This window comes from Apium graveolens, chromosome 10 (assembly GCF_009905375.1).
Source record: "Apium graveolens cultivar Ventura chromosome 10, ASM990537v1, whole genome shotgun sequence".
NCBI classification, from domain to species: Eukaryota; Viridiplantae; Streptophyta; class Magnoliopsida; order Apiales; family Apiaceae; genus Apium; species Apium graveolens.
Window position 1 is genome coordinate 103,076,433 of NC_133656.1, and position 25,785 is coordinate 103,102,217.

Genomic DNA, 25,785 nt, shown 5'->3' on the forward strand with positions numbered 1-25,785 from the left:
AATCTGTGTAGAATCTTGCAAGCCTGTGACTATCCTTTGTCCAGTGAATCTTGGCCCTTGATCTTGTATTCTCAAGCTACTTTTGTAGACTTTCCAATTCAGTGAATGAATTGTTTGTTGACTGATAATCTTAAATCTTGAACTTGTCTGTATTCTGAATTTGAGATAGTATGTCGAGATGTCTTTTTGGTTCTATAGAGAAGTGACATCTCGATAAGTAAAATGACTAATCGATATGTCTGAGTTCTCGAAATATGTAAATGACTTATCGAGGTCTCTAGTTCTCGACATGTAGAATGACTTGTCGACATCTTCCAGTTCTCGATATAAGCTTTTGACTTGTCGACATCTCGAATTCTCTACATGAAGAATTTGACTTATCGATATCTTTGAGTTCTATACATGAAAAATTTGACTTGTTGATATCTCCGAGTTCTCTACATCTTCATTTGACTTGTCAATATCTGAGATCTCTACATGAAGAAAAGACTTGTCGATATCTCTAAGACTTCTCTATAAGTCATTTTGGACTTCTCGATAAACTTTGATCCATGACTTGTCGATATCTTGACTTGGAAAAATTTTCATAGAACAACATTATTCAACTCCAAGCTTCTGCATCTTTTCTCTGGGGCATGATCATGACTTGATCTTCTTCCAGAGTTTATTCCTTAGCTTGAAACTGCTCACAGAAAAATCCTCTAGTTTAATCTACTAAACATTTTTACAAGACTCAAGGAATACAATTACAAAATACAAATATTGATTATCATACAACTTAATCTTAGGACTGTAAAATGACTTAGACTTGTTATTATGCAGACATGTCTTGCACACTAGATGTATACAAATCAGGTATTATTGTTATAAGATTATGTAAGATAAGAATATGCTATCGGGTTTTTTTCGTGTTTTGGGTTCAAATCGGGTTTGGAACGGATTTCGGGTTCAGTATCGGTTCAATATACCTAAAATCCAAATTTGGATCCAAACTATTTCGGGTCTAAAAATAAGATCCGGATCCAAATCTAAAAATCGGGTTCAGATAAATTCAAACGGATCGGAACGGGTCGGGTAAAATTACTGTCCCTAGAAGAAAGTAAGTGATAGGGAGGTAAATTAATTTCATCACAAAAATGAGATGAAAGTTTTGGAGATAAAATATGTAAAATTTATATTCATGATAACTTATTTTCGTTTATTTTAAAAATTCGGGAGCACGATTAGGAATGAAAGTGTGAAACTATTTTATTCACCTTGTACTCGTTTTACATCTTTTTAAAACTTGGGAGCAAGAATTAAAATCCATATAAAAGCACTTGCACGAACAAATTAAAACAAAATTTAACCCGCCATTTGCAAATTAGCCCTAAATTCGATGCCTGAGAAAACAGCAGCAGTATCTTCAACTTAAAACCCCATTCCAAAAACTTTATAAACCCCAGAATAATTATTCTAATTCTCTCCTACTGGTAATTGAGAGAGCCATCGCACACTATTAATATAGCTCTCCACGCATATGTATGGTATTAACTAACTCATTTAACAAATTTTCAATTTGCAGGTAACGAATTGAAATGAATCGAATCGATGTTGTAAATGAGCTTCCTTTTCGGGTCGGGTTCACCGGACACAGCGGTCATCTCAGAATCGAGCCTCTTCCTCCTGTTCAAAGCTCCGATCCGCTCAATTCGCTTCCTGACTTTATACTTGTTAGTATTATTTCTCCTATATATCTCTATCACGCCTATTATTCGTTTATAGCTGATTGCTTCGTTTCGCAATTGACATTGCGTTTTCGCGGAAATTTAAGTTTATTCGGAAGCTGTTTTTATTGTTTAACGAAACGATGAAAGGCAGTTAGAATGAGCAAATTGAACTGACTTAAGAACTGACATTTGTATGTTTTTATAAATGTGTTTGTTACAATGAATTCCGCTTGCAGTGTTTATTCTATATATATCTCTATGTTGTGATAACATATGTTTATGACTAATTGCTTTCCTCCACAATTCACATTGGCTGCGTCATTGTTAAATTATATTATCCTTTCGCGAGTTATTTTATGGTGTTACGAAAAGTTTGGCAGAAGGCGGTGAAAGACAATTAGAATGAGCAAATGTAAGCAGCTTAATGAACTGACATGTGTGTTTTTATAGATATGTCTGGTACAATGAATTCGATTCACAGCATAAATAAGTTTTATAATACTTTTACCTTTTTAATTTATTAAAATTATTTTTTAACATACTTGGCCGTGTCATTAGAGTGATATAATTCTTAGTGGACGGGGTAGGTAGCTAAGCATCAGTACTCTTTTTTGTTATTTTAGTTTTATGGAGGGAAGTCATATATCAAGTTCTGTTTTGAGTAACTTTTTCTTATTTAAACGTAATAAGTAAAATCAATGCTGGCAGGCGAATTTAATTTTCCTACAAGCCGTCGGTAAAATAGTTTACATTTATGTCAGAAGATACATTAGATTTTCCAAATAGATTATCGGCTGAAGTAGTTTCTTGATGGGTAAAGAGATGCAATACATACAGTTTGTTGGCTGATTTCAGATGAAATAGTTATTTAGAATGTGATGTATATAATTATGGGAAATACAGGGATTTTTTCGTTACATTTTGTTCATTATTCTCAATGGGGATGAGTCACCAAAGTCATAATAATAACTATCAAACATGTAAGCCTAAATATGTGCTGAGGAAGTAAAAATAGTCTTTTATTGAGTTCTATAGTTTTTTCTAAATACTACAACTAAATGAAAATTTGTGAATTCTAGTATTTCAGATAATATATATAGATTTAAGAAATTCATTTGCTATTTGTTGTCAAATTTATAGTTATTTTTTAAAATTTGATTTAAATATATAGTAAAACTTTTGTATTTTTGCACGATACCACCTAGGAATATAACTTTATATATAATTTGACTGTCCATTTTTTTTCAAATTTTAATAATTTTTAAATATGTTTTACGCAATTTTTAAAGTTAAAGCTTTCGAAATTGATATTTTGACCAGTTTAAATGATTCAAATGATACCCTGTTGAGATTGGTGAATAAAGTGCACAAGGTTTCTTCCCTAGCTTATAAGAAATTACTGGAAAATTTACTGCTCCGAAATACTAACAGAAAGGCTAAATTAAAGTACAATTTTAGGCAAAGAAAGACAAGTATTCCAAGTTTCAACTTAGATATGAGTTATAACCGTTTCTTTTTATATATGGTTCCTTATGATCGTCTCTCTCGCCCTTTCTCCACTCACACACACACATACACACATACACACTCCATATGCAGCCTCTATCTATATTTAATTGTTCCATCTGAATTGCCAATCATGGTATGCTTTTAAGTACTTGATTGTTGCTATCTGTGTTTCAGCCTCCTGCATTTCCTACAGAGACGCCAGACTCAATAAAAGAATATATTGAAGAGAAATATCTCCTGCCAAGATTAGATGAAGACGACTTTTCTCCTGACAAAGATGGAAGACAATGGGAGTTTGACTGGTTCGATAAAGCAAAAGTTAACTTGGAGCCATCATTACCTCGATCGGTCGTGGTTCCAACATGGGAGTTACCTTTTAGACGTTCAAGTATGAGCACTATGCCAAACAACTGGGATCCCAGCTCAGTACAGGTGCTACAGATAATCCACTATTTAAATTAAAAAATAGGAAAAAGTAAATGTTGTGAGCTTGTCTATTGTGTGTGGTAATTTTATACTTTTGTTTTGCGTAGTACGGTTAGCGATTAATGCACAAGTCAATATATAATAGCATAGGTATGATTATGATACCCAGATAATTCAGAGTAGTCTCTGGGTTATCACACCTATGAGGACAGCTTATTATATTCAACTTGATTATGGAGCTGGATCTTTTTAGGTTGATGTAGCCGAACTTATGGTAGGGTCCGTGGATTCTGGTGCATTGCCACGCATTTCTGGACCTGCAAAGGACTTTGTTCGTGGAAGCATTAACAGCCGTCCTTTTCGTCCTGGTGGTTTAAATGATTCTCAAACCATTGGAAGGATTCTTCCTGATGGTGCAACCAGTGGGGATTGGGTGCAGGAGGTGCTTACTGGGGGTGCCTCTCAGTCCCATCCACCGAGTTTTAAACAGGGAATGGATTTCGGTAACCTCAAGGTAAACATACTTGATTTGATTTAAATTAGAAATGCGATTGTTTTATTCATTTCCATCTTTTTTTTGCACAGAAGTTGTTATTTCCCCTCTTTCTCTCTATAAATATCATCTTCTTATAAAGTTCAGTAATATGAAATATGCAACTTTTATACATTTAACTTTTTGAAGGCACATTTACACTTATGGAATGTTCATCGGGATCAAGGTGAACCGGAGAGTACATCTGATGCTAAGGTGATCATTGTTTAATAATTGTGATACCACTGGCTAATCTATTTAATGAGACATTTGCATGCTTACTTTGTATCCTCGCAAATTAATTTAAAGGATAGGCACAGCTGGATATTTCTAAACATATAATTCATGTTAGATAAAAGTTTAAAGAACTAGTTTTATTAGTTATCCCACCCTTATAATGTCATTGCTGTTTGTTTTTCTTCAAAATCATATGCAGGCACTTACATTTGTGTGATTTGGTTTCTGCAGACTCAGTTGTCTGTGCAATTTGATGACTTATTTAAGAGAGCATGGGAAGAGGATGTTATTGAATCTGCCAGAAATGGTATGTGTCATCTACATTTTCATATTCCAATGTTTTGAGCTTTATTTTTAAAGTCTTGATTTATTATTTGTAGACAACGTACCCTAAAAGAGCACAAGGCAGTGTTATAGCCTTAATAAAATAGCAGAATATATTGTTGAATATTCTGGTTGGTAATTGTTCTGTAGGATGGAAGTATCGGTGCAAAGGGGAAACTAAATGATGTCAAAGTCTATGATAAAAGAAAATATCGTATTATTGATGTCAAAGTATTTTGAGCGATTATTAAAAAAAGTTCTTTTGAGTAAGTTGATCTCTATTAGTTTATTATTAGTTATGAAACGTTGCAGTGTGTGTTTGAGGCAGTAATTTTGGGTTGAACATGAAATATAACTGCCGAGAAAATTCAGTTGTAGAACTTCTTTATTGTATGAAATTTTCACACAACTCTTTCTCCCAAGGAATCCGGTTCAAGTAAAATTATAACTACCAAATGTCGCCATCTTTGCAGCTTTTAAGTTACCTTCCTCCTGTTGTATTTTATGTCCAATATTTTTCAGTACAAGGGTGATGGTACTTAATCACTTCAATATCTTGTAAACAAAATGATTGTGATCATCTCCCATGTCTGCTTTTCTGATACATAGATGTTACTCAATACCTAATTTATTTGAACAGCTTTTCAACCCTGGATATCTTATGAAGTGATAACTACAACTTACAGTGTCACCCACCTTTTATATTTATCAATTTTCATTTTTGAGATGCTAATTGTAATGTTTTAATAAAGGTGAATCTAATGACAATGTTGAGGATGAATCTAGTGTTGATGTTGAGGATCTTAATAAGCCGGATTCTTATCTACCGGAAACTGAAAAGAGTACGTCGAATGTAAGCGGGAGTGGTTCTGTGGTGGAGACATCAGTTTTGGATGAGATTTTGTCAGTTGAATCGGGAAGTTCAACTTCAGGATTAATTGAAGGTAGTGGCACCAGTGAACAGCAACAAAAAGAGGTAGCAATATTTTACATATAATTTACAGGAGCTTTAATGAAGTCAAAAATTGGTCCTGAGCTTTTGTAATGTTTCTATCCCTATACTCTTGCTTCATGAATTGATGATTTCCAGGCCTGGGCAGTTAGTGGAGGAAGTGAAAGTATTGCGGCGCACTTCCATGATCTCATTCCTGACAAGGCGCTTGATTTTCCATTTGAACTGGATGCTTTTCAGAAAGAGGTACTAGAAGTGCTATGTATCCCTCTATAAGAATAGCAACTCCTAAAATTACTAAGAAACCACTGGACCTGGGGTTTGATGAAATGACTTTGTTTTAGGATGTGGCACAGTAGCAATGGTGTTATCTTTTCAGTGTTGATGTTTTTATGTGAATCTATGTATCAACTCAAATTGTTTTGCTATGTTATCTCATCTCTGTATGTATATTTTTGGTAAAGAAACCAAGCAATTACCTGCTGATCTGCCTTCTATCAGTTTGAACAGGATACTTTTGTAGATACTTTTGTAAGTTCTTTTATCTGCAACTTAAGCTAACCTTTGTTTCTGCTGCGATGATTTCAGGCTATTTATTACCTTGAAAAGGGAGACTCTGTTTTTGTGGCAGCTCATACATCCGCTGGGAAGACAGCTGTTGCAGAGTATGCATTTGCCCTGGCTTCAAAAGTATGATTTTCATCAATTCCCTTGATCTCTTATATAAGATGAAAGTGTTCCTATAGTTCCAATATGTTCATGATCATTTTGCTCATAGTATATCAATCACCTATATTTCAATCATCGTATTCTTATCGATTCCACTGTCTTAACACTTAATAAGAAGATTGATATGTGCGCCATGCAGCATTGTACCAGAGCAGTATATACTGCTCCTATAAAAACAATCAGCAACCAAAAGTATAGGGATTTTTGTGGAAAATTCGATGTTGGCCTTTTAACCGGGGATGTTAGCTTGAGGCCTGAGGCTTCATGTCTCATCATGACGACGGAAATTTTAAGATCAATGCTTTACAAGGGTGCTGATATCATACGTGACATTGAATGGGTAAGGTGCATGTTTTGTTGTACCATCCAATTAGCTATAGAACTTCTTCTTCCATTTCCTGTTCTCTCCTGTTGAACACTCACGCACCCACTTTGCCTTCCGTTTTATGATTCCTCTGTCTGTTATATCTTTAATTACCAAATTAGCCTCCTTGTTCTTGTTTAATTAATGATTCAATGACAAAATTTGGTGATTTACTGCTGGATATGATCGGAGGCAGGTTATATTTGATGAAGTGCATTATGTCAATGATGTTGAAAGAGGTGTAGTTTGGGAAGAAGTTATTATAATGCTTCCAAGGCATATCAACATCGTCCTCCTTTCCGCAACGGTAATTTCTTAAATATGTTGTTGCGTGTGGGTGCTCACAGATAATTATATATATGCCAGTTCATCGTGAATTACACATCTGTATGTTGCATCAACTTAAATTATGCCTAATAAGCATCTCTTCTGAATTTATTACATTGTGTGAACTACAAGTTGGTTGGTCTATATGGTTGGGATATGTCATAATGGATGGATGCTTTAATGCCTGAAATTGATCGTGTATCATAGTTTGACAGTCAAATTTACCCTGACAATTAATTGGGTTTCCTTCCCTACCTGTGATTTTTTTAACTAAATGTTTAAAATCATATATTTACCTTGGGTATTCTCCGGGTTCTTACCTATTTGTTGGATACTTTACAGTTGATATACTTGCGAGATATCTATACTTCTCTACTTTGAATTGCTTTATTAGTTTTTGTCATTTTATTCATGCTATTTTGCTAAATTGTCATGTTTTAATGATCCAGTGTATGCCAGGGTGCTCTATTTTGAAATTTTGTGTACCTTCTGCAGGTTAATGTTCTTTCTCTCTATGTTAATATTGTTGGTCTTACATCTACAGGTACCGAATACAATTGAATTTGCTGATTGGATTGGTCGCACAAAGCAAAAACAAATACGTGTGACTGGGTAATTACTTTATATTCTATATATAATATATAATTTGCGTAAGAGGGGTTTTATCTAAAGTATTACTGTAGGTTCAGGGGAGATTCCTGACAGCTACATAGTATTATGTACATATTTATAAGAAGGGACTAAGGTTCTAATCTTGACAATTACATAAAAAATGTAATAACTATTTTCTAATCTTGACAATTACATAAAAAAATGTAATAACTTTTGATAGTTTGATGGTCATTCAAATATTAATTTCATTCTATGTAAATATTCTCAAATCTATGTATATAGCAAATTTATGAAAAAACTCCACATTTTGTAATTTAAAATCCAATTGAGATGTACGCAATTGCCCAATACGCATGATAAAATGGAAAATAATCAACTCGATCATAAAGATAACATGGATAGTTGGGTAATTAAAACACATTTTAGTTCGGGCTTAAATTGTAAAATCAGGAGCTTATTTATCAATTCCTATATTAATATTAGTGTTGAAAAATATCTGGGCCAAGGTCAATCAAATCCTTAACAACTTGTAAGTGTTAGTTTTTTTCTCTTACTTATGAAATTTGTTCACCAACGTGTTAAACTTTAGCTTTCTTTGTAATTCTTCTTCAGCACGACGTTAAATCCAAGGTTTGGTGTGAATAACCAACATCATTTCCTTAAGATAAATTCTAGGGTTTAGTTATACTTTTGATTATAGAATATTTAAATGCATATGGCACAAATAAAGGCACATAGAGGATGAAAAGCAAAATAAATGTTATCACTTCTATAAAAAATGTGGAGCATTTCTAATTACACGTTCCAATAGATATATTAATAAAATTTGTGTCAAATAAAAAAATTGATACTATTATAGTGCTTCTGAGTTTAAAAATGGTGGAGAAGACGAGAAAAAAATGGAAAGTTTTAAATTTTAATTTGTAGGATCCGGCATTTTTTTAATTTTGAAGCGAAAAGAAGAGAATTTTTAGAAATCCTGAGTTGGGATAATTTTGGAGGGAAGCTTTCACAAACCTTTTTAAATAATCCCCTCTATGCCCTTTGTTTCAAAATTTCTCCTCCCTTGTACAAAAAACACAAGAAAAAAGTTTAAAAAAAAAAAAATCTTTTTGCTTCTTTTCTTTCACCTTTTCTTTTGTTCTCTTCTTCAACTAAAATATCTGGAGTATAGTGTAAGAAATTGGTAGTTCAAATTCGGTGGAATTGTTTTTTTTAATATTTAAATATTTGTAATTGATCATAACAAAAGCTAAAGAATAATAGGCTATAGAGGGAACCGGTCAAGATTCTTATTCAATCTGAAATCAGTAAAAAATAGATATAACAAAATACTTAACCTTATGAAGGGGCTATTAGAAAATGGAATGATTTACAAGAGTAGAATCTTGATAAAATTAATAAAAATGTCAACAAACTAATAGTTTTGTCGGTCCAACTCCCAACATAATATGTTGAATCTTGGTTATTATTTAAATTCTAACGTCCTAAGGTTATTAATTCATAGAGGCTTTATTGTAACATCCTTTAATAGAGGATGTAAGAAATTCAAATTTGGTAGAGGTATACATTATTTTTTTTAATTGACTATAACAAAAATCCAAGGAACAATAGCACAAAGAAGAAAATTAGTAAACAATTCTTTCAACTTCAAAATGGTTGAAGTTAGTGGAGTATGTGTGGGTGTTTCTTTTATTGACCATAAAAAAATTAGGGAATACGAACACAGAGGAATATCAGTAAAAAAATCTTATTTAATTTAAAAATCAGTAAAAACGTTTGAAAACTAAATCCTAAACTTGCTTATCACCACATAAGATAATAATGGAGTGGAGTAAATTGATACATTTCGATCAAAATATTCAATAAAAGTATAATATCAATACAAATGTTTTATGTAATAAAATAAAATAAAAATATATAAATACTTCATGCATTGCACAGGCATAAGCTAAGTACAAATGAATTTTCCGATCGGCTTAGTTCTGATGTTGTATTGTGTATCTACTGATAGCAAGAAGATTTCTTCCATATATTATTATATGATATTTCAATTTTCCTCGTCATAATTTAGAATTGTTACTATTTATGTTCTGTGTAAAGCTTGTCTTCAATTGAAATCATGTGCATTACTGCATTCTCACTTTGTAAGCAAATATACATAATGAAAACCAACATCTTTTGTATAAACATAACAATTTACATGTCTGCATATTGTTTACATATTTTATTATGTTCATAGCATGAACTGAGAACGATTTCTGCTGTTATGTATAAGATGATGAAATGCTTGTCGAACTTACATAAGTTGCTACTTTTGTTATCAGGACAACCAGAAGACCAGTTCCATTAGAACACTGTATATTTTACAATGGGGAGTTTTTCAAAGTTTGTGAGAATGAAAAGTTTCTTTCCCCGGGATATAAAGCTGCCAAAGATGCATACAAAAAGAAAAGCACGAGCACTGTTGGTGGTTCTGGAAAATATACTTCTGGACCTTCAGTATCCCATGATGTTGCTCGAACTCAAAAACGGGAAAGTTCTATTAGAGGCAAACAGAATAAACATTCTGGACCCCAAAATCTTGGGGGATGGGGGCACCAAAACAATGGGGGTCACCAGAACAACTGGGGGTCAAGGAGATCAGAAGCTTCTTTGTGGTTGTTGCTTATTAATAAACTCACAAAGTTGTCACTGTTACCTGTATGTTTAGTCTATTCGTCCTTCTATGCTATAGTCAAATTTTCCTACTTACATGTACACCACAAAGATATACTCGTGGCATCTTGGAATACTCATTTACAGAGCATGGTTAGGTAGGGATGGCAAAATAATCCGATCCGACGGATACCCGATCCGAAATCCGAAATTTTGGATTTACCGAACCCGATTTTTTGGATTTGGATTTGGATATGGATTTAATTTTTAAACCCGAAAATTTTTGGATTTGGATATTAGGTATACCGATCTGAAACCCGATCCGAAATCCGAAACTCTATCCGAACCCGATCTGAACCCGAAATCCGAAAAAAACCCGAATTATTATATATTTATTAATTATATATATAATATTAGAATTTTATATATTAGACATTATAATATTATAATATATATATATATATTATAATATATATATTATAATATATATATATTAATAATATACATTATACATATTATTATATAATTTTTAGAACATATATTTTTATATTTATGTTAAAAATTAACTAATTATAAAGTTTAATTAAATATATTTATTCAATCATTTAAACTAGTGATAAGGTTTATAAGGTTAACAAAACATCTTTTAACAAAAAATCTAAAAAACTGGGTATCAATTGAGTTGATTTTTTAAATATCAGTTATATATAATAACACAATAAATGATGTGGTGTAGTGGTTGAAGATGACACGTTAAAACTCTTTCTTTACAAGTCGCGTGTTCGATCCCAAACACTTGTAATATCAATAATTATACAAATTTTCAGATTTCGGATTCGGGTTCGGGTTCGGGTATGAATATCCAATTCAAAAAATTTCGGGTTTCGGGTATACCCGAATCCGATCCGAAATCCGATGGATCGGGTTCGGGTATTCATTTTCGGGTATTTTTCGGGTTCGGGTCGGGTTCGGGTATGGATAAAATTTTCGGGTTTGGATATGGATTCTGCAATATCCGATCTGATCCGACCCGATTGCCATCCCTATGGTAAGGAAAGTCGAGCTAAAGCATAACTTTTTACATTTTGCGATGCAAATTAAAATTATTGCACTTTTTTTGTTTATTTCCGATTTGTCATCAAGCTCTCGAAAGTTTGGCAATCTTTAAGTTCGTTTATGGTTCTTAAATATTTAAAAGGTTTAGTTTACTAGAATTATCATATGCGCACACACAGTCTCACACCAGGACAGTTATATAAATTATTCGCCCTTTTATCTTGGCTTCTTTGAATACGTGATATTTTATATTCTGAACCTTGTTCTCAATCAAGCATCTGTCTGAATATTTGATTCTAGGTGGTTATATTCTGTTTTTCAAAAAATCGTTGTGATAAATCAGCTGATCATATGAATGGGGTTGACCTCACAAGTAGTTCTGAAAAAAGTGACATTCGCATTTTTTGTGACAAAGCATTTTCACGACTGAAAGGATCTGACAGGAACTTACCCCAGGTAATTTAATACCCATTTTTGGCACAAAGCTTTTACTGAGTAATTTAATAGTCAGTGGACTAACTTTTTTTTTTGCATAGTATAGGTTGTTAGACTCCAAAACCTTCTACGTCGAGGCATTGGTGTGCATCATGCAGGACTACTTCCAATTGTTAAGGAGGTAGTTGAAATGCTTTTCTGCCGTGGTGTCATTAAGGTAATACTTGTTACTGCTTATCAAAAAAAGAAAGATAAACAAACTGTATGAGAATCTTTTCTTCTAATTGTTAAGGAGGAGCTCGAGATGCTCTTTGATGCAATTACATCTTTCCTTATTGATTTTACTTTCATCGTCTCTGTAGATTTTATTTTCAACAGAAACATTTGCGATGGGTGTAAATGCGCCGGCTAGGACGGTAAGATCTTGATCATTGCACTCCTTTCTGATACTTTCATCTCACAGGAAACCATGTGACCTTTTTTTTAATACTTAAGATTTGGGCTTAATGATATCATCTGTATTTTAACATATTTATACCGGTGATAACATATTTAAAGGATGAAATTGTTACTTTCAAAGTGTAACTTTGAAAACTTTAGCATTCTCTTAATAGTAATGGAGGCCAAAACAATTGGTGTATCAGTTTGGGTCTGATAAGAGTATAACTGTGCATACTGCATATTGCTAAATTCATGTTATTATCAGCTTAAGGTTGTATTATTTGATCTTAATCTCTTAGTGGCCTGAAATATAATCCTTAATCCATGCTGGTATTATACAACTGTATTCATATAGCTTAGAGTATACCATTATCTGCAAGAAGTCCTAAGAAGTCTATCATTTTTACTTGATATCAATTTAATTTATTAAGAAAGCCTCTTTTCAGTAAGTCTTATTTAATATCTGCTAATAATACTGGTTCACGTGAAATTAGGTTGATTGTATATTTTCTGTGAATACTAGTAGCTATTGTCTTGAGATTGTGTCTGTCCAGTTACTAGATTAGATTCATCTCACCTATCAATTTCCAAGTGGTAGCTGGTGCTACGCAGACATGTTCTTGCATTACAACTGGGTTGACGGCCCCCTTAAATCATGTATAAAATTGGCCAATCTTCTTGAACAGAACACTTGTGTTAATTTACGATACAAAAATTTAACATCCTTCCTGTCAAAAAAAAAGTTTAACATCCTTGAGTGAAGTTGTGGTTTTCACACACACATTCATATATGTATATGTATATGTGTATATGTATATATAATATATATATATATATATATATATAAGTGAAGTAATAATTGTATTAACCCAACAAATAAACAGGAGAATATTATCGCTTTGCGCCTGTTTATATGGGTTTTGCCATTTCTGGCATCTTACTGAATTTTTTGAGGTTAATTGCCAAGCCAATCAGAACATTAGTTTTCTTTATGATCTGAAAGTTTATTTGCATTCAAAATTCACAGGTTGTGTTTGACACATTACGGAAATTTGATGGAAAGGAATTTAGACAATTACTCCCAGGAGAATATACTCAGATGGCTGGCCGTGCTGGAAGGAGGGGACTGGATAAGATTGGTACAGTGGTTGTGATGTGTCGTGATGAAATCCCTGAAGAGAAGGATATGAAGAATGTCATAATTGGTAGTGCAACGAGGCTTGAATCTCAATTTCGATTGACCTACATCATGATTATGCATCTCCTTCGTGTTGAAGAATTAAAGGTACTAATATACAAGCAATATCTTAATTGTGTAGATGCTCTTAATATTACTCCATTGATCAGTTTCTTTCATCTATGAAGACCAAACTACTAGATTGCTGCTCGGTTATGCTTTCTCTTCTCGCATATACTTTTAGCTTATCTTATTTAATCCTTCTCTATGTCAAGGTTGTTCGAATTGTTTCATTCACAAGGAGAGACATAAACGTAACATTTTTCTTACTACTGCAGCATAATAGAGTGATTGTTGGTTTGTATGGGCAATGTACAGATTTTGGTGAATCATGGTTTAGGCATGTTCTGAGTTTGAGATGCGCGACGCTTGTGGTGTAGAACGAAAGATGAAAGAAATGAATAAGGAACTGATACACTATAAAGTATAAATGCAACACAGAGCTTTAATCTCATTTCACAATTATTTAACTTCAAAAAGAAATAAAAGTTTCACTCTGCCATGAACTGGGATCTTAAAACTCGCAAGTTAAGTAAAAATCCTAAACATAAGCATTACTCTTGGTATCATTCTCTACTATTAAAATTGAGGAATCAAGGACATTCAAATTGCCGTGCCGATCTGCTTACTTTTATTTGCACGGAGGAGAAATTTTCCTAAAATACATACATTGAAACTTCAGAGTGTTGTATATTTTCACCTTAAATTTAAAATATTAGGTAAAGTAAATATGGATATACAACTACATAGGCTATCAAATAATGGAACCCGGTATCTATACAACTACATAAGTTATATTTATTATGTTTAAGAGTAAATATAGTAATCGATGAGATCATTATATTTACTCTTAAGGTTTAATTTTTATGTACTTGAACATTTTTCCATTTTTTATTTTATTATATTTCACCTTAAATTCAAAATATTAGGTAAAGTAAATATGGATATACAACTACATAGGCAATCAAATAATGGAACCCGGTATCTATACAACTACATAACTTGTATTTATTATGTTCAAGAGTAAATATAATAATCGATGAGATCATTATATTTACTCTTAAGGTTTAATTTTTATGTACTTGAACATTTTTCCATTTTTTTATTTTACACGAGCTGGGACCTTATGAACACTCATACTCCACATTTAATGAGCTGGAAAACATGCTTTGTTTTGGGTGCATATACAATGCCGAACATCACATACAGAAAGATTGAACAATTTAGATTCAGATACTCGTCAAAAACCTTACCATTCAATCAACCCCTTGAGAGTTGACACAAGCATAATGTGTTTACTTATATAGGATACCCGAGACTAAAGACCACCTGATTGAGACACAACATTCTGACACTCCTGATGACAAATACAAGCTTCTGTTGCTATCTATGCATTATTAGAATTTAGACATGTTATGCCTAAAGTATTAAAATGCCCGATGAGCTGATGTGAGGCAATAGCTGTGTGCATGTATTGCACAAGAGACTCTCCACATCATTCAGCGCGGGTTTGAATGTTTGATTACTACCCCCCCCCCCCCCAATGTAACATACCCATTGTCTTGTATGCTTCTGATATTAAGTGAAAGTTAATGCTGGATATTGTTTAATCATCCATGGGTTGGATTAGTGGATCAGCACGCCTCTCAAATGAGATAATGTAAATTGCTTTCCAAAGTAGGGTAATATATTTGCTCTGAACTGCTTTTCTTAAGGGTCATACAGTTCAGCACTAAAAAATAGAAATATAAACTCCCCCCCCCCACACTAAAAGTAGATGCATCTTCACATCAAATAATTCTAGAATATTGTTTCATTTTCTCTTTCTCCATAATAGTTCAAATTTAACAACTTGTAGGTCTCTAAAACCCCCTTAGTTACATTGAACCTGTACCACTTTTGCATCTGGGAATAAGAACAAGAAGAAATACTCTTAGGTGACCCTACGAAACCATTTTTCAAAGCTTAAACTACTACTAAACATCAGTTGCTGTCAGTAGTATTTTACAGCGAGTTTTATGACTTTTAGAGAGGTGTTATAGCGGGACCAGATTGGATTGAATACAATTTGGCACCTCCGCACTTGTGACATTACTTTTAAGCTCTACATTGGTCAATTTCGTTTAAGCTTTAACCTGCACTACTAAGCAGATTAAAATTATTCTGCTGCTTAAGAGTTAGAATCCCTAGCAGCAGATCTTCGAGGCGACGCCTAAATTTTCGTTTGGATTGTTGTTGAAAGCCTTGCTCAGCATGGAATGTTTTCCAAACAATTTACCTCTCCCTCCCTTCCCCCCTCTCTCTCAGAGTATAATTGTATAGCTGAACAATCTATCTTGTGCAAGTAAATCCTTTTACCTGACTACTATGTTTTTTGACGCACTGGAAGTCTGTAATTATGCATGTAATTGTACATTAAAGTGCTCAGATTTCTGATTGGCACTGTAACGTCATATATATTTCCCAGTTGTCAGTTTCGTGGAGTCCTTTTGCTGATGTTGATGTTGATATGCGATGCAGGTCGAGGACATGCTAAAAAGAAGTTTTGCTGAGTTTCATGCTCAGAAAAAGCTTCCAGAGCAGCAACAACTTTTAATGCGAAAACTTGCTCAGCCAACAAAAGCCATCGAGTAAGTTTACCATTAAGTTCCTCAACTTATGGTGTTTCTAGATGCATTGTAGCTGAACTTGTTCACTAATTGAGCTTCTATTCTGAACCCCTTTTCCAGATAGATTAACATGTTTTTTTGGGTAGGCAAGGCTGTCGATGTTGTACTCATCTTTGTTTCTTTTCTTCCAACAAGAAAATTACCGAAAGTGACAGCATAGTCTCAAGTACATGTGTGCATGATACAAGTCATAATAGTACAATTTGGCTCTGACTTTGTATAAATCTGTCAAGAGGGATTTTGGCAGTTGATACATTACTTTGCCTATAGTTATTCTGAAGTATTGTACGATTAAATTCTATTGCCTATCAACGCGCATACTGTTTATTTATAATTTGAGCACTGTATGGTTTGCATTGGAGTTGTGGATGGAAAAACATCTTATGCATGTACTATTTGCCTATCAATCTATCTAACAATGTAAAGCGCTAATGTTAAATAACTGTAAATTTCTTCTTCATGTAGATGTATAAAAGGTGAACCGGCTATTGAGGAATATTATGAATTGTACTCTGAGGCTCAGAAATATAACACTGAAATATCAGAGGCAGTTATGAAGTCCCCAGTTTCTCAACAGTATCTTGTTCCTGGAAGAGTTGTGGTGGTGAAGTCACAATCCGTGAGTCTTGCCTGTTCCTTCCATTTCCTATTAGTATCATGTCATGTACACATGTTTTTTTTTGAAATAATCTGAAAAAAGCTCAAGTGGCTAGTGCTAATATATTCACTACATCTTGGTATTTGGTATACCTTGATTCCTATATATACCTAGATATCACGTACTGTATATTGACATCAGTATATATACTTTATAATTATGCACTTTATCCTTTAATCTCTAAGTTGTAAGTTTAAAAACCCCATTTAAACTCTAATGAAGCCTTAAATATTCACCAAATTTGTCTTAAAACTCATAATACATCTGACAAATTGTTAATAAGAATTTATTTTTGCTGTAAATCATTAATCTACTTGAGAAAAAGATGTTGTAAATGATTCCAGTAAGAATGTTTCCTTACAAACTGGAAAATAAAAACCTTTTCACAAAGTTGGTTACTGTATAGTCGATGTTGACACTATTTCCACTGGTAGAGTGTCTCAGCGTGTGCAATGTGATCCAAACTTTCCAAAGAGCGGGTTATGGTCAGTTTGAACATAGAACTACTCTTTAGGGATAGACCTATTTCTTTCTCATCATCTGTTTTCTTATCTTTTAATTTATCCATTAATTTTTCTTTTATAAGTTTTTTAAATTAGGTTAAAGCATGTGATCAATAAGAATTAACGGACAACAGGCTTTAGTCTGTTAGAGTTTGCTTATTAATATTAGTCCTGTTAAAAAATTTAGTTTACACAACTAGGGTCTTAAATTCGACTAAGATAATATGTATGGTTGATTTTTTGCAGTTGCATAATGCAGTTGTCCAGCATGCATACGTGTTGAATATGGTCGTGTATTTTATATTCAGGAATAGATGAAATACTGAAGTCCCAGTGTTGCTTATTTTCATTTTCCTGTTATTGATCTCTCTATGCATGGGTGTGTGTTGACTGTTGGTTGCATCTATAATTGTTGTGTGCTGTGTTCAATTGATTTTGTAATACCATGCTATCATTTTACTGTTATGAGTTATCCAATATATATTTATGTACTTGTCATAAATTTTAACATAAATTCTAATAGGAGCCATATCATTGTTATATTATAGGTACAAGATCACTTACTTGGAGTCATAGTAAAAGCACCTTCTTTGAACAGCAAACAGTACATAGTTCTAGTTATCACACCTGATTTACCCCTGACATTACAAGCTCCTCTTAATAGTGGCGATCAACATAAAAACAGTGGTGATTTTCAGATATTGGTACCTAAAGCAAAACGGGGACTTGAAGACGACTACTTTTCGTCTGTCTCTTCTCGAAAAGGATCAGGTGTGATCAACATAAAATTACCACACCGTGGCAACGCTGCTGGGGTGAATTATGAGGTTCGAGGAATCGAGGGAACAGAATTTTTATGTATATGTAATTGCAAATTAAAAATTGACCAAGTTCGGCTATTGGAAGATGTTAGTAGTGCGGCTTATTCCAAGACCGTACAACAACTCTTGGAGAAGAAATCTGATGGAAGATATCCTCCTGCACTAGACCCAATTAAAGGTATTTTTCTAGTTTCTACAGTGAACCACTGTCTTGTTATAATTAGTATCTCAGCTGTAGGAAATAGGAATCTATGTTCTCTATGTTTGCATGATATAAACTGAAAACTTGTCACAGAAATTGTGGGCAGTTGTCTCTAGACCTTCATTCTGCCATGAAGAATTTTATTTTGCATGCCACAAACACATTTTGTAACACTTTGGGGATGTTCATTGACATTCTTGCAAACTTAGCGTAAGATGTTACATATATTGAGGAAAAATGAAATATATTACTTTTCCCTTACCTATTCAAATGTCCTTTTGGACAAATAAATCAGTCATATTAACTTAATTTTGACGTTATTTAATCAGTGTTTTGATATCTTAAGAACTTGTATATGATAATGTACTAAATGTAATTTTATATTTAAAGAATCTTATTACTTAACATTTAAAAATTATAATAAAATTGTTAGGTCAAAATTTGGTCAATCTGATTGAATTCTTGTCCAAAAGGACATTTAAATAAGAAAGGAGGAAGTATATGAATAAGCAGAGGCACTGTTTTAATGTGAAAAATGAATATATTACATGGATGAGCAAAAGCCGTAGGATATAATGATTTGTTGGGTCCTATCTACAAGAATATCTACAATGTGCGGATATTAAACCTTTGCTCTAAATCCTTTGTGATGGAATCCAAGCCCAAAAATAGACAAAAATATTTAAAAGATCAGTAAATTTTAAGTACGACATGTTAGTTGGTATATTGTTTTCTTATGGGTCCTGATAAAATCGCCTCAATTGCTCCCAAGTTTCTGGATTATAGATTGCAAATATATGATTGTTGCTTCAAAGGAAATGCGTGTCCAGGTCAGACTAATTTGCATTTTGCGTCCCTTTAATTAGGCGTTCTTGCACTTTAGCTTTTATAGTTTTTGAATTCTACTGGCTTCAGTTTCTCTACTTTTTGAACCCCTTGAGATGAATCACCTATGGTGAAAACAAACAGAAATTTGTTGAAGGAGTACTAAGAGTATTGGAACTGGAACCAGTCGTCAAGGTTCTGATCACAAACATCTTATTGTTAAATTTTCTTGGTTTTGTTGAAGGTGTTTGTATATTAAGCCTATTACACGTTTAGTCAAGGAAGCTCGCAAATACCATGAACATAAATTATTAAAATAATAGGCAAACCGCACATTAATGTTGATGTTTGTGATTGTATTAATAAAAAGTCACTGAAATATGCATAACAGAAATAAATAACCGGAATTATTAATCCAATAGTTTTTCTCGATTCAGCAAGTGTTATATGTTGAATGATTTAGACATCCTAAGATATGGGAATTGTTGGGTGGATTTGTTAATAACAAAAATTCGAGCATACGGTGTATATTACAGGACCCAAAGGAAAGCAGGAAACTAAGATGCAGCATGCATTTTGCATTTTTTAGTGTTGCAATAGTTATAAGACCCTCTCTTATTCCATAATTCTTTCGTTTTATTTTAATGACTAAATAATTACCTCTTTTGTCATTCACATGATTCTTATTATATTTTTAAGTTTACCTGCCAAAAAGCAAGCTTGATATCTGGTCGCAGAAATAAAAATGGTACTTCAACCTGATAGTGGATATGTTAACGACAAGTAGTTAGGCACCTTTTTGTGTACATTGTTATTGTTGTACTGAATTTTTTTCCCCGATTTCATAAGTATTCAATTGTTAGGCACCTTTTTTGGATAGATAATATTTTACCTCTTCTTCTTTTTGGTAAACTTAGTGTAATTATAATGTTTTCTTTACCTTTTCTTCTTTTTTGGTGGGTTCAGAATTAAAGCTAAATGATATGAATGTTGTGGAGGCATACTACAAGTGGTGTGCCCTACTGCAAAAGATGACACAAAATAAGTGTCACGGGTGTGTTAAGTTGGAGGAGCACATTAAGTTAGCAAAAGAGGTGAAGAAGCATAAAGAGGAAGTTAAAGCTCTAAAGTTTGAAATGTCAGATGAAGCACTTCAGCAGATGCCAGATTTTCAAGGACGGGTATGTCTCCCTGAAATCGTATATATGTTGTTTACTTTCTGGCAGCAGTGTATATAAGTCAATTGACATTATTTATGTTGCAGATTGATGTTCTGAAGGAAATTGGATGTATAGATTCTTTCCTCGTCGTTCAGATAAAAGGCCGTGTTGCTTGTGAAATGAATTCTGGGGAGGAGCTGATATCCACCGAATGCTTGTTTGAGAACCAGCTAGATGATCTAGAACCAGAAGAAGCGGTGGCAATAATGTCAGCCTTTGTGTTTCAGCAGAGGAATGCTTCAGAACCTTCTCTCACTCCTAAGCTCTCAGAGGCCAAAAAGAGGTTACTTTATTTTACTGATCATTCTATTTATTTGGTACATCTAAGATTAACATCTCCTGGACATGGTAGGAAATTATCAACCCAGCCATCATTAGCTATATATATAATAATTTTTTTAACTTGCCATGATTGTTTGGTGTGGTAAGCACACTCTTACGACGTACAAAAATAGCGGGCAAGTGAGTGAACCCTAAATCCTCATCTGCACACCAAAATTTTAACTTGTAAGTATACTTCAAATGTTAAATTTTATTAAAAATATATAAACTTAAAAGATAAGAAGGAATATATATATATACACACACACACTCATATAACTCTCTCTCTCTCTCTCTCTCTCTCTCTCTCTCTCTCTCTCTCTATATATATATATATATATATATATAGGATTAATTATACATTGACCCTTGACATTTCATGAAAGTATAGGGGTGTACAGGTGATGATTTAGGGTTCACTCTCTTGCTGCAGTTTTTCTACTTAACACACTAAACAATAGCAGCAAATAAAAAAAATTAGTTTTAATCCGAACCATTCATCCAACGGCTCAGAAACCATTTCTCAGATAAAGGGCAATAATTTTCCATTACGTATATATATATATATATATAATGAATAATCGAAATTTCATCTTACCACTCGGGGATAACCTGTCACATAAAATTTATATTCGGACAGATTGTACAACACGGCTATAAGACTGGGGGAGCTTCAAGCACAGTTCAAGCTGCAGATAGATCCCCAGGAGTATGCTCGAGAGAATCTTAAGTTTGGCCTTGTTGAAGTAGTGTACGAATGGGCAAAGGTACATCTACGATTTTTTATTTAGTTAATTTATTTAATTTTCTCACTTGCCTTCGAGTTGATAAGGGTGGAAATCAGAGGAATGTTAGAAGAATTGAACGAAGTGGAGTGTGTGCAAGTTTAAAAATTATTGTCAAACTACCTGCATTCATGTGCTCCCGAGTTGGAAGTGAAGTATATGATTAATTGTTAATTACAACTTTATCCTTTTATTTAGAAATTTAAAATCTACGTAGTAAGAGTATATTGGTAATATTAACTTTTAAATTTTCCTCACCCTCGCATTCATTTTCATTCCACTTTCGGAATGAGTTCTGGGAGGAAAATATTTTTATTTTTTTTTTCTCTTTCTTATTGCAGGGAACCCCATTTGCTGATATCTGTGAACTTACGGATGTTCCTGAAGGCCTGATAGTGAGGACCATAGTTAGGTTGGATGAGACATGCCGTGAATTTAGAAATGCTGCTGCAATTATGGGTAATTCTGCACTTCACAAAAAGATGGAAATTGCTTCCAATGCAATAAAACGTGATATTGTTTTTGCTGCTAGTTTGTACATTACGGGAGTGTGATATAATGTCTGCTAATTAGTGTGATCAGGTTGAAGTTTGCAAGTTCTGTACATTACTGCCCTTGTACATATTGAGGGTTCATGTGTTTACCAGACTGAGGCAGTGTATTAGATTCAATAACTGCAACGTGACGTTTATAAATTATAATAGAAATATTCACTGTTGTACCAATTACTTTACTTTCCATTCACGATTCTAGTGTACTGTGACTACTGTCTACAGTTTTAGACAAAGGGTGAGTTTCCAATAATTTTGTTCCTTGAATAGACAACTCTTATAAATTTTCAACGGTTGCAATTACAAGGATAAGTAATGCAGTTTGCATTTCATTTTCTAGAGGAACAAACAAAGACTATTTGATAAACTAAATCATATACTATTTAAACAGGCATGGTTTGTGAATGCTTGATTGATTATATTGATTAATGATTATAGAGTAAAAACGAACAAACATCATTGCACATAAACTATCTTTGTTTATTTGCACTCTAGGAGTAAACGGTGAAATTCTCATATTTCGGCAAGGATGCGAAGATAAACATTAGACTGATTCATTCTGGAAGACAACCTCCCTCTTATGTTTGTTTTAAGCCAAACAGCTGTTTTTTAAAGATGTTTGTTTCAACCCATAAACTAGTTTTTCGTAAGAAAAATATGCTGCGAAGGAAAGAAACCAACTATAAATATGATATGTTTCGCAAATAAAGCACCAGTTTCCAAATGTTATTTTGTTTTCAAATAAATATACTGTTTGTTTTGTTTCACGCAAAACAAATCGCTCTTATTGCTTACATGTAAAAGCGCCACTGCACACTACGTTTCTTATGATTATGAGCAAGGAAAAGAAGTAAATTACACCAGTGAAGAGCGGCAGAAGCAACAACATTAACCAATATTTAGTACGAGAGAAGCAATAATCAGGATATTTTCCCTTGCCTAGATGGTGGCTCATCATGTGCTCCCCTTGATCTTTATTTCTTATTGTAATATCACAGCTGCCCATAATTAACAATCAGTACAAATCAGGGTAGATACAATTTCTAGAAAATTATTTTAATATATTTCCAAAGAGGGCAGGAAGAATATTTTATGTTTTCTACAAAAAAATAGAGTAAAACCACACAGTATAGATGAATACTTTAGAAGGCTAGCAACTGAAAGTCCCGAACACAGGGGAAGGGTAGTAAACTTCACAATACTTGGTCACCTTGTCTAAAAGGAACACAGAGATCAATAAAAAGTTAATTCATGTTAGTTCATAACTAATAAAACAGGAGCTTAATATCATTAAGAAAATCATTTTTTAATGTCCATGTCTTTAAGACTTTTTTCGTTGGTGAAGTCGAGAACAGCTTGGTTAAAGGTGCCCCGAATATGCTGGCACATGAGCATAAGATCCTGGCACGAGTCCCTTAGCACCTCACTAGCCGGGACTCCTGCAAAAATTGGAAAAAAAGTCTCAGAGATACGTTGCATAGAAGTGAAACCAAATGTACAAGAAGAGCTAAAGATAAGTTCTATTTTCTTTTATAGTTCATGGGCTAATTTTTTCTAGTCTCGAACATGTTAACAATTTACCTAAAGTGTAATAGTGATATATGCTTCCTTCACAGTTAGGGAGGAAACTAGAAGGAAAAAGAGTCGTACATACTATGATAGATTGTAATTAAAACTTAGAAACGAAACTTTCTGATCCAGTATTGATAATTTAAAAGAATCATAGATGAAAAACAAGATATCATACTTGACAATTAACAAACACAAAATACAAGAAAACTGATAAAGTAACAATTTCGATGCCATTCTGAAGTCTGTCCAGGTAATACTCCCTCCGTCCCATCCAATTCTTTACATTGGGGGATGGGGGCTCGGCACGCACTTTAAGCCTCTTACAATGTAGTTGCCTAAATTTTTTTCTTCTAAATAAAAATATAATGTTCAAATTTTTATACAGAAAAAGAAAATTTAAAAATAAATTATGCAAATATACTTTATAATAGCCTTAAAATGCGTGTCAATCATGAGAAAAAAAGTGTAAAGAAATGAGTGGGGCGGAGACAGTATAAAAAACAATGTAACACAAAAAAAGTATGATCAATGACTTTGACAACGGAAGTTATTAACAACATGGGTGAAGATCACGACCCTTATTCTAGACAACTTCAATCAAGAGGAGATGGCACACATCTGTGATGTCAAAATCAAATTTTAATGAAGTATTTTATTATTAAATAAAAACAAAAAGGAAATATAAAGTACAATTACAACCAAACAAGATCCATTAGTACAGATAATATTAGAAATTCAAGCTTTACCGGTAGTCTGGACTCTAATATTAACACGAGCTTCTGATGGATGAGGGATGCTGTACCCACTAAATGTAACTCTTGGACTGCAAGTTATAGAAATTACAGGTTGTCAAATATTAGTATTCAAAGTTAACAATGTCCTTGCTTATACATAACATTCAAAAAACACAATAAGGCCGCAGGAAAAAACTATTATGGGCTTTTTGGAGAAAATTAAAGTAACTTTTACAAAAATTTTGCCAACTTCTATGACTAAGTTGTTTTCAAACTACCAAGATACTACAAAGGAACATGATCAAACATGTACTTAATATACACTTATTTTCGAAGCCACACCACAGTATCCTACCATCATACAAAATGGAATGCAAAGAGAAAGATAATATGTGTTAACGGATCCTAAGAATGTGCTCCTTTGAAATTACAACAATATGGTCACCACTTAAATTACCAATCAAGTTTAATATTGGTGTATCTGTAGTATGTATCATACAGCCTTTCTACTTCAGTCTTCAGGTCACATACACTGGAAACTAAAAATGATAAAGTAAATTAAAATGAGTGAAGATTGTCAAGTTTTTCACGAGTTATGGACTTAGCTTAAACATATGAGCACAAGGTAAGGGTGTTGATAGAGTAAAGATTGTAACAAAATTTATGAAAATAATGTATGGCATTGGACAAACAAGTTAAAAAAATAGCAACTTAATATATATATATAAAAGGAATGATTCTACGAACAGATACTAATTTAAGATGAATGAATAACTGGAACACTAGCTTTAAACTATTTAGAAAACTTCAAATTGCCAGCTCCAGATTACATTACTTGCACAGGTATCTGGTTTAATGTTTCTTAGAGGACGAACATTGAAGCATCTAAGAACGTGCATAAATATAAAATAATAATAATAATAATAAACGGAGAGAGAGGGAGAGAGAGAGAGAGAGAGAGAGAGAGAGACTCTTGGTTAAGAGCAAAACGGAGAGAATTAGCGAGGGTATGATCTTCTTCCGTCAAACTAAATGTTGATGCCGATGGATCCTCCACTTTTCCCAGTTCCATCTCTCCCTACTATTATTTCCCCAAACTTAAAACCCTAATTTTACATATTATAAACGCCCCTCTTCCACCTTTCCAAATTTATTTATAGTACAACTGTACAAGCATTCTTCTAGGAAGTCGAAATTGACATTATCTGGTAAAAGAATTTTTCGGTGATTAATCCGGTAATTGATAATTAATTGATTTGATTAATCGTAATATTAGTCGGATATGTTTAATAAAATATAAAAATAATTAATTTATTAAACTAATCGTAATATTAGTCGGATGTGTTTAATAAAATATAAAAATAATTAATTTATTA

At 33.2% G+C, this 25,785-nt stretch overlaps 2 protein-coding genes across 2 annotated transcripts; one reads left to right on the forward strand and one right to left on the reverse strand.

Moving 5' to 3' along the window:
* Positions 1-1,343: 1,343 nt before the first annotated feature.
* On the forward strand, positions 1,344-22,280 carry LOC141690051 (DExH-box ATP-dependent RNA helicase DExH11). The gene is made up of 24 exons (XM_074494635.1): positions 1,344-1,472; positions 1,565-1,712; positions 3,393-3,650; positions 3,898-4,158; positions 4,327-4,392; positions 4,645-4,720; positions 5,490-5,713; positions 5,828-5,935; positions 6,278-6,379; positions 6,558-6,758; positions 6,979-7,089; positions 7,654-7,721; positions 10,049-10,424; positions 11,736-11,891; positions 11,977-12,087; positions 12,233-12,286; positions 13,339-13,596; positions 16,069-16,178; positions 16,683-16,836; positions 17,927-18,377; positions 20,193-20,407; positions 20,491-20,729; positions 21,408-21,534; positions 21,894-22,280. The coding sequence occupies exons 2-24, from the start codon at positions 1,578-1,580 to the stop codon at positions 22,104-22,106; spliced, it is 4,074 nt and encodes a 1,357-aa protein (XP_074350736.1). The 5' UTR covers positions 1,344-1,472; positions 1,565-1,577; the 3' UTR covers positions 22,107-22,280.
* Positions 22,281-22,775: 495 nt separating this feature from the next.
* LOC141693828 (uncharacterized) lies at positions 22,776-25,548 on the reverse strand. Its single transcript, XM_074498998.1, has 4 exons — positions 25,381-25,548; positions 24,422-24,498; positions 23,245-23,542; positions 22,776-23,101 (listed from the first exon to the last, which is right to left on the reverse strand). The coding sequence occupies exons 1-3, from the start codon at positions 25,479-25,481 to the stop codon at positions 23,403-23,405; spliced, it is 318 nt and encodes a 105-aa protein (XP_074355099.1). The 5' UTR covers positions 25,482-25,548; the 3' UTR covers positions 22,776-23,101; positions 23,245-23,402.
* Positions 25,549-25,785: the final 237 nt, after the last annotated feature.